The 9,671-nt window shown below is 34.8% G+C and overlaps 2 protein-coding genes and 1 pseudogene across 2 annotated transcripts; 1 reads left to right on the top strand and 2 right to left on the bottom strand.

Annotated features, from left to right (window-relative positions):
* LOC104737117 lies at nucleotides 12–1,092 on the top strand. Its single transcript, XM_010457222.2, has 5 exons — nucleotides 12–229; nucleotides 299–388; nucleotides 471–578; nucleotides 659–910; nucleotides 991–1,092. The coding sequence occupies exons 1-5, from the start codon at nucleotides 20–22 to the stop codon at nucleotides 1,075–1,077; spliced, it is 747 nt and encodes a 248-aa protein (XP_010455524.1). The 5' UTR covers nucleotides 12–19; the 3' UTR covers nucleotides 1,078–1,092.
* LOC104738372 lies at nucleotides 4,654–5,909 on the bottom strand (annotated as a pseudogene).
* Nucleotides 8,799–9,594, bottom strand: LOC104737116 (dirigent protein 12-like). The gene has a single exon (XM_010457221.2). The coding sequence runs from the start codon at nucleotides 9,532–9,534 to the stop codon at nucleotides 8,992–8,994; it is 543 nt and encodes a 180-aa protein (XP_010455523.1). The 5' UTR covers nucleotides 9,535–9,594; the 3' UTR covers nucleotides 8,799–8,991.

Here is a 9,671-nt window from a genome sequence, read left to right as displayed (position 1 = left end):
ATGGTGTGAGTGTAAGTGAATGCAGGCAAGGTTTGAGCTTGATGAAGATTGGCAAAGGATATCTGTGATTCACCAGATGGGACATTTGTGGCGATCACACAAGTCTGTCACGGTGAAGGCTATAAATTTGGCTGCAAATAACCAAGAGAGGATGAATTTGAGACCACCAAATATTGGTCCTGTTGATTGGCAAAAATTTGTCAAACTCAAAACTAGTGCTGCATTTAAGGTAATTACTTGTGATTATAATTGTTTAGTAGTTGATTGGTGATTAGTAATTAACATGTTTCATTATTAGGCCGTGAGTGAGAAATATAAAGCAAAAAGAAAGAATCAGATACCTCACACCACTAGTCGTAAAGGGATCAGCAGACTAACAGAAGAAATGGCAAGCATATATACTACAACTATGTTGTTTATTATTATACATAGTGCTTGTACTGTTACTGAAATTTTGTTTTCTGGAACAGAAAGCTGAAAGTGAAGATCCTTCCAGCGTGACAAGACTAGATGTTTGGATCAAGTCTCGCACCAAAAAGGATGGTACACCAGTAGATACGAATGCAGCTGATTTGATTGTAAGTCTGAATAGAGTTGTACACCAGTAAATAGTGTGTTATCGACTAGTAAAACCTGAAACTGTCTTTATGTTTTTCAGCAAAAAGCAGCTGAAATTGGTGGAAGTGATGCTCCAGCATTTTTAACAAATCCAGATGAAGATCACCTCGCCAAGCTTTTAGGACCTGACAATTCTGGTAGGCTGAGGGCAATGGGTAGAGGCATGAGTAAGACCAAATTAGCTTGTTTACAAATGCAGAGCAAGTGTATGGCTGAAATGGAAGAGCGGCAAGTAAAATTAGTAAAACAGGTCAATGCCTTGGAAAGTGAACTTGGCAGAATCAAGAATCAGGTTAGATACTTAAGAGTTCTCTACTATTCATCAGCCAGTTAGAGTAATATAAATTGATGTTATTTTTGTTTATGTTACAGAGACCAGAAGCTGAAATGGATGAAAACTCAGCTGCAAGAGTAACATATTCTTACTTCTTTTCATATCAGCTAAGTGATTCTTCTTAGTGTCGTTTATGATTCTTAGTTGCTCATGAAATTGTTGCAGAGTGTAAACAAAAGAGCACATCCTAAGTGTGTGTTTGTTGATTGGTCTGACATTGATGAAAATGTTGGTGAGGGTCGGATTCTTTCTTCTGATCCGGATGACATAGTGAATGACTGTCGTCTTGGCCCTTATGATCTCAAAGTGTTAGTTGAAGCTGCATATAAACCAGATGCATTTCTATGGAGACCTGCACAAAAGATCTTTCATATGAAAGAAGCTGTTGGACATATAATCGCATGGCCAACTGATAAGTGTAGACTGGTAGACAACAACATCCAAATGGAAGACATTGCCCCTATGGTATTTATAATTTCTAGCAATGTGTTAGCAATGTATTACCCCTGTCTATAATGCTAATTAATTATATTGGATTTGTTTACTGATTGTGTTTAACAGGGTATACAAGGAAACAAATGTAAACTATTGGATTTGTCTAAGGGTGACGTCATTGTTGCTGAGGGGCGTTGGGAGACACAAGAACCAAGTGCGTTGGTTAACGGAATTCCTCTTGGACCAAAAGCAGTTAAAGTATTTGTGGATTCAGTAAAGCAGCCTGATACATCACTATGGAGACCTACAGCTGAAATGTCATTTCTTGAGGACTGTTTGATGGCTTACGTATCTTGGCCCCTGAGTAAGGTTGATTTTGAAAATCCCTCAACTCCAACTGGTCAGAATGCTACATCACATGCTTCTTTGTCTGCATCAAAGGCCAAGTCTGCAGCCACAGCTTCTAAGTCTGCTACAGAGTCCAAAACTTCAGCAACAGCTTCAAAGGCTGCATCGCAGGCCAAATCTGCATCTATGTCTTCTAAGTCTGCATCTGGTTCTGAGTCTCCTGTTGATGATGCAACGGGTCCAATATCACCAATAAAGAATACTTTACCATCACAGTCTCCTCTCAGGAAGTCTCCAGTAAGTGTTTTCATATGTTATGAAGTTGTTTTTGTTAATTATATGATGACTGATGGTTTATATTGTAAACATGGCAGCGCATTAATAAAGTTATTTCCAAGGAGAATAAGAAGTGCAAGTTGATGGATTTAACTGAAAAGAATAGGGTTGTGGCTGAAGGACGATGGGGAACAAATGATCCAGAACATAAGGTTCACTTTACTCGCTTGGGTTCTAATGCAGTTAAAGTGTGGATAGATGTTGTGAAGGTGAAAAATGTAAAAGTTTGGAGGCCATCCGATGAAATAGAGATTATTGAAGATGCACTTAGCTCCTGCATTGCTTGGCCAGAGAACAAGGTCATTATGTCTTAAACTGATGGTTTTATTGTGTAATGTTAAGTACTTGAGATTGCTTGTTTATTTTGGATGTTCTTGAGACTTTGATGGTAAACTGATGTTCTTGAGACTTTTGTTATGTATTTTGGATCTGAGACGTTTATTAATCAGATTTTATGAGATTTTATAAAACAGGTTATGTGTGCTATAATCACATATCAGAAAATGCTATAAAAGTACAGGTAAACGTTATGATAAAAGAATATACCATAGCACAGTAAACAAGATAAAACAGCATTTCGCAACAGCTATATTAGATATGTATAACATAGCACGAAAAATTAAATATTGTATAAATTTTTGCAAAATTATAATCTTGATAATACAGCAGTTTATTAGAGCTATGCTATAAAACTATAACATAGCACGAAAAAACAAATGTTGTATAAATTTTTTCAAAATTATGATCTTGATAATATAGCAATTTCTTAAAGCTATGTTATATTTTTATAACATAGCATACGTAATAAGTGCTATTGTATATGGGGTACATATAATAACAGTGCCCTAAAACAGCGCTCATGAAAACGCTATCAAAGACCTATGATAGCGTTTTTCTCTGGTTAACAATGTGCATATTTGTTGTAGTGTGCATAGTAGTCCATTAAAAAAGATAGGCCAAGATATGATCAAACTTGACCGATAATAAAAACCCTGAATTACGAAACCTTGCTGTACGATTACATGATTCTTTACCATAAAACTTGCCTAAACTTAAATATAAGAATTGACAGGATCACAAAACACACTTATTCAAAACAAAACGCTGAAAGATTGTTTCAAAAGATTTCGACTTTTTATTCATAGCCCAAATTAGCAAACTGTAATCGAAGGAACTTACTTCGAGTCGTATAAACAAAACAGTGATGTTCATTTATCACGAAACTAATTTTGAAAAGATGAAATGGGAATAATCGTGAAAATTGAGAAGCTAACCGAATCAAAACCCCATCCATGAACCAGAACTGACGAGGAGAAAGAAGAATCCGTAGATCCTTAAAAGAAAACAAGAAAAAAAAAAGAATTATTTAAATCTGCTGATGGAGTAACCGATAATAAGATCTTTCGTAAAATCTTTCACAATCTTTCTAGATGAAAGAGTTTTCATGACTTTTATAATAAAGGAAATGATATAAAATCCTAAACCAATAATATATAATTTGAATTCATTAACAATCCAAGATTATTTTGTTTTACTTGAATAAAACTTTTAATGACTTTATAAAACTCTGAATCCAATAACACTAGATTTATCAAGATTTTAGATAACTTTTTACAAATCCATAACCAATAACACCAAATTTTTAAGGAGTTTTAAAAAGTCTTGATTGAATAACAACATATTTTACATAACTTTTAAAGTCATTAAAATTCTTTCTAAATCTTAAACCAATACCCCCCACTTATTTCGTACCCTAAAGCACTCATTTATGAATGCAAAACAAATAACCAGAATAAATGAAAAACTTAAACACTTCATCAAACAAATACAATATGTTTGATTAACGCCCAACGGTGAATATAAAACAAATTTAGTTGGCTCTGATACCAAATATAAATTTAGTTTTTTATATTTATGAAATCTATATGTCCCAAAGATCATCTAGACATGATTTAATTCAAGCATTAACATTTTTTTAGAGAAAAAGAAACACTAATTTTGATCCATTGCTTGACTATCCTTGATGATGGATCCAAGTCTTCAGTAATTGATTTTCTTTTCTCTTACTGCTTTCACTTAATCTTTGATGAAGAATATCAATAATCTATTTTTTGTTGTGTATTTGGTTTGGTAGTGTCTCTTCCGTTATGAGAATACAACCGTTGTTGTAACGATTCAACTGCCACACATATATATACAATCACCGTTGAAGAGTTGTACTGGTTCATGTTATCACCCCTTAATAATAAATAGACATAACATACTCATGTATATATATATTACTTACATAATATAATTAAGAGAAGGGAAGAGTGTTATCAATACACCCAAATCCTAATACATTAATGGAAACAGATTCATCACTGTGTTGTCTTTAATATTAGAATCCAAAATGTTAAATATAAACTTGAACTTTATTATTAAACCGAAAAACACATAGGGCACATAAATATAAAACACCTATGAATCACTGTTTCGATTGAATAGAAAGGTTCATGTCGTCCTTACATAATGGTGCAAATGTTTGTCTTAGTGGATGCATGAAAATTATATTACAAATAAACTCAAAACATAGCTACACACTAAGTAGGTGGAGGAAGAGGGAGTCGGTGCAACCAACGAGGGAGAACATACTGTGAAAAGATGAGAGGGTTAGGAACACAATTAAACCGTGGGATAAAGTAGCCACATATGTTCACCATATACTCGCTACACATGTTAAAACTCAAGACGCAACCATCCATACACTTGCTATCGTCTTTGTTTTCCTTGTGAAGACTAAACGCTAATGTCCTCAAGTTAAACAAGACCATACCTTTCTTGTCCATGCACCACAGGTAGATGATCTCAGAGTTCAAAGGATGCATCACCACCGGGAAATAATCGATACCTAACAACTCGATCATAGAAACCAAGCTGACTTCCCATAATAGCTGCCACGCCTCCTCAAGACAATCAGTGTACTTGACCAGCCTCCAAACCCGTAACGTGCGGTTTTCATTTTCACGGTACTCGTTGAAATACACAATCGACCCTTCCGAGGTTGTTAAGTTTCTCCTAAAACGACGCAACACATCATCTTTTCCACTATCGGGGAAAGATATGATACGACACCCATCATCAACATTACCTCCATATGAATCATAGTAATAAAAATAATAGATGAGACTTGAAAACCAGTGAAGTATCCCATTCAAAGCAATCGACTTGCGTTGGCCAAACCAGCATTCATGACGAGGACAAGTCACATTTCGATTTTCCCACTTCCCTGTGTCAGATGAGTAAATCGCAAAACTGACTTTAGTACGACCGTGACTCATCACCAACACTACCTTGTAACTCACAACGATACCACTATGCATCTTCGTAACAAATCCAGTGTCGTTGAAACCCTTGTGCAGCCGGAAAGATCTTTCAAAGTGAGGAAATGAGGGAGAGGGACTCGAAACCACTCTTGAAACAAAGGGTTTCCAACGTAATACATAGGAGTATCATCGGCAGCTTCTAAGTAAATCAAGACCAATCCATCGGTGCAAGCCAAGACTTGTATCTTATTGATTGCTCTCTCGACAAAGAAACTCATGAAAGATCCCGGAGAACGAGCAAGTCCCCATGTTTTGCAGCCATGATGACCCACAATTTCAAGTGTCAGCTTGTGAGATTGCATCTGAATGATTGACCACGAGATTGAAGAAGATGAGTTGCGAGAGGTGAAGTGATCTCGGAAGAAGTCTGAATCGATCAAATCTTTCCATTCTTTGGACACTGATCTGAATCTTGCAATGCTTTTCAACGGAAGTCGCACCAAGACAACAAACGCCACTTCAGGAATATTCATTTCTGCAAACAAACAACATATAACTAATAAATTACATCAAACCAAACAAGAAAATGCTTTTTGTATAATAAAAATCGAAACACGTTGAGATTTATGGCTTCATGTGTATAATAATTAACATAATTAAACGAACAAATAACCAAAACTACAAATAAATAGATGAAAAAAGATAATACAATATACAATATATATTTTTTTCATGCGGAATAGAGAGATCTATATCCAAGTATATATATATATATATATTGAATGCTCGTTTAGATTGTGAGAAGAGTTTGATAGATCCAAATATTGAATGTTCGCTATAATGGTAACGAGAAAAAGAAAAATTTGGAGTCTTACCTGATTTCGTTGGGAAAGAGAGAAGACAAAAAGTACAAAAGAGGTTGTTATACTGGGCAGGAGCAGAAAACAAAATAGATATTGTGGGGTTGAAAAAAAGTAGCTTACAATTATTTATAGAATCGTAACTCTGAAATCATTAGGTTTAATATTAGGTCTGGCCGTCTGGGCATAAAAACCGTATTGGATAATACCCGAATACTCAACCTTAGGTTTATACATTTTTTTATATCAAACACTATTGTAAGTGAAGATAAAGTACATTTCACTATGACTTTTTTTCTTTTGTCTTCTTTTTTTTTGTTATTCATTTAAAAAAAGATTGTAATAAACTGGAAATCAATTTTATGAAGATATATTTCTATATGAAATATAATATAAATATTTCAAAGAAAGAAAGATATATTTTTGGATATATTTTTGTTTGACTACAAAGAGATAGTATTAAAAGCTTTTAAAAACTTGTTTAACTATTAAAATTTAACTTTTCATGAGTAAGCTTTTTTATTTTTAATAAACAAATTTATTTTGTTCTTAAATTCAATGGCTTTTCATATAATTTTGTCAAAATTAATGTTAATTCTATTAATGTTATTAATAAAATATCTTAATTATACAATATAAACATTACTACTTTTATAAATATCTAAATCACATCATACATATATTGTAATAGTTTAATATCAGTTCTTCAATATAAAAAGAGTAGATCTGTTTATAGGATTTTATTTTGGTAAATTATATTTATCTCAAAGGCCTCGAGCATGATAAATTGTATATTACTAATACAAGAATATGACTGGTACTTGGTTACATCACAGAACAGTAAAACATTCACATTTGAAATTTGATTAAAACTTAGAAAACAGAATACAAAAATCAAGAAGGCTTCGGACGGGGAAGACGGTGCAGCAAACAAGGGAGAACAAACTGTGAAGTAAGGAGATAATTAGAACTACCTTGAAACGATGGGATAAAGTAATTAGAAACGTTCTCCATATACTCGCTGCAACAGTTAAAACTCAAGATGTAACCATCAATACACTTACAAACGTCTTCAGTTTCCTTAATAGTGAAGACTAAACACTTTAGTCCTCAAGTTAATAAATGAGGTTTTGATTAATTGAAATTATCATGATGGCAGGAAGATGTACAACTTACGAAGAACATGGGAATGGATGCTTACAGATTCTCCATTTCTTGGTCCGCATCTTTCCAAGTATGTATTTCTAATCTTGTTGTGTTTTGTTTTGTTTTTAGAATCTACTCTACATTGAGTAATGTAATGTTACTATATAAGTACAAAGTATGAAATCTTTAAAATCTCAAAGCGTGATAATAATACTATGTATGTTTGTTTACAGATGGCGTGGGACAAATAAACGAAGCTGGAATCGATCACTACAACAAACTCATAGATGCTTTACTTGCTAAAGGTATTTTAGTTATTTATTTTTGTTGCATGATTTTAAGAGTCTAAGTCTTATAATAATCTCAAATTCTATGCCTCGTCTATTATTATGAACATCATGTTTTTTATATATGTGATAAAAAAAATATATACAAAAAAGTCAATTCTCACCGAATAGCACAATAATAAGGTTTGATTCTAAATTTAGCACATCATTGATACAAATACAATATACTTTAACTAAAAATTGTTAGTGTAAGGACACAACTGGTAATGACCACTGAAAATCCAACCAAGACTAGGAGATATTTGATCTTTGCCAGCGTTGGTGAATCTGCATTCGCCTCTTCTTCGACTTTGATTTTGGTTCCTTTTCCTAGGCTGTGCTTTTCTGGTGGTGGTATTTGTTTCTCTGTCCCGGTGTTGTTTCTGCCTTCGCTCAATGTAAGAGTGTTCCGGTGGTCCATCGGTTAACCACGTCGGCTGGTGGTGCGGCTGACAATGCCTTGTTTTCCGGCGAAGCTGCTATGTCACCATTGTGGCGGGTCCGATGTAACTCAGACGGGTTCTTTGTTCTGAGACCAATGCCGATGGCTTAGATCTTTTCCAGCGAAGCTGCGGCTGTCTAATCGTTGTGGCTGATCTGATGTAGGTTCAAAGTTATCAGCGCATAGGCTGTAACGAAGCTGGTTTTCCATCAATCAAGGTTCTACTTTTGCAGTTCGAGTTTTCTTTATTGTCAGTGGTTTACAATTTGGAAGTGTGTTTCTCTAAATAGGGGGCTCTTGTTGGTGTGACTTCTTCCAATTTAGCTTGTCCGTGCAAGTGAAAGATGATCTTTGCGCTCGGAAAAACTGTAGGCCTGCATCGTCAGAGTATTTGAGGGCTGTCTCTCGGGTGCAGATAACTCGCGGCAAAACCGATTGAATTGAGATTCCTCCTCCTCCAACGATTGTACTATCCTTTTTGTCTTCTCTAGTTTTGCGGTGTTCTTTTGTAATGTTGTATGCTTTAGATTTTATTCTTCTACTTCTCTTTGTTGTCCTTGTATTATGTAAAAACATCAAAATTTGGTAATGAATCTTCACATGTTTACCAAAAAAAAAAAAACGAACAAGATACATCCATTTTGCCGGGGAAACTTATTTCTTGTTTTGGGTTTTACAGTGGCCCATAATACAAAATTTATGACACCAATACACACCATTACAACGCGCTAGTTTATTCAATGACAACTTGGTACTTATAATAACAACATACATCAAATTACCAACGGACAAAGCGCAATAAAATGTTTAACACAGAAACATCAAATCCCAAGACACATCATTAGTAGCATTCATAGAGTTTAATATTCATTTCCACGCAGAAATACGTACTGTCTTGAACGAATTTGGTCTTGAACGTAGCGATCCCACGAGTCATGAGGAAGTCACCAGTCCCACCAACGATCGATAAGTCTCGTGTTGGCTCCATAGCATACGGATTAGCACCCATTATGGTAAATGTTCCTTTGTGCATCGTCGAATTGAATACCAATGTCAAAGTGACCCAAGCGTTGAAATTCATTTTCATGTTGTTGAAGTAGAAGCCTTGGGCACGAGCCACTGGTTTCGAGAGATAATTCTCGTCCATTGTCACAGGGTTGTCCATGATCACAAACTTCCTAAAGTTGAAGTCCCCGAATCCAATAGGGTTCATGATTGCTGCTGACGAGGCATTAGCCGCATTATCACCATCATAGGTGATGTCATGGAGGTAGAGGACGAAATGCTTGCATGGTTTCATTAGTACACACGAGACAGCATTGGATTGGAGAAGTAAAATGGATAAGAAGAAGGAGAATACTTGTTTGTAGATTGGCATTTTCATGGTTAGAGAGTAGAGTATTTAGTAGAAATGACTAGTATATTGATTTTTGTGGGAATGAAGTGGGCGTTAAAACCTTTATTTATATACATAAATAATATGTTTTATTGTTCTTTTGGTATACAGAATGGGGTTGAGAG

This window comes from Camelina sativa, chromosome 13 (assembly GCF_000633955.1).
Source record: "Camelina sativa cultivar DH55 chromosome 13, Cs, whole genome shotgun sequence".
Lineage (NCBI taxonomy): Eukaryota > Viridiplantae > Streptophyta > Magnoliopsida > Brassicales > Brassicaceae > Camelina > Camelina sativa.
The sequence above is the reverse complement of the archived record's forward strand: the minus strand, read 5'-3'. Positions and strand labels throughout refer to the sequence as shown.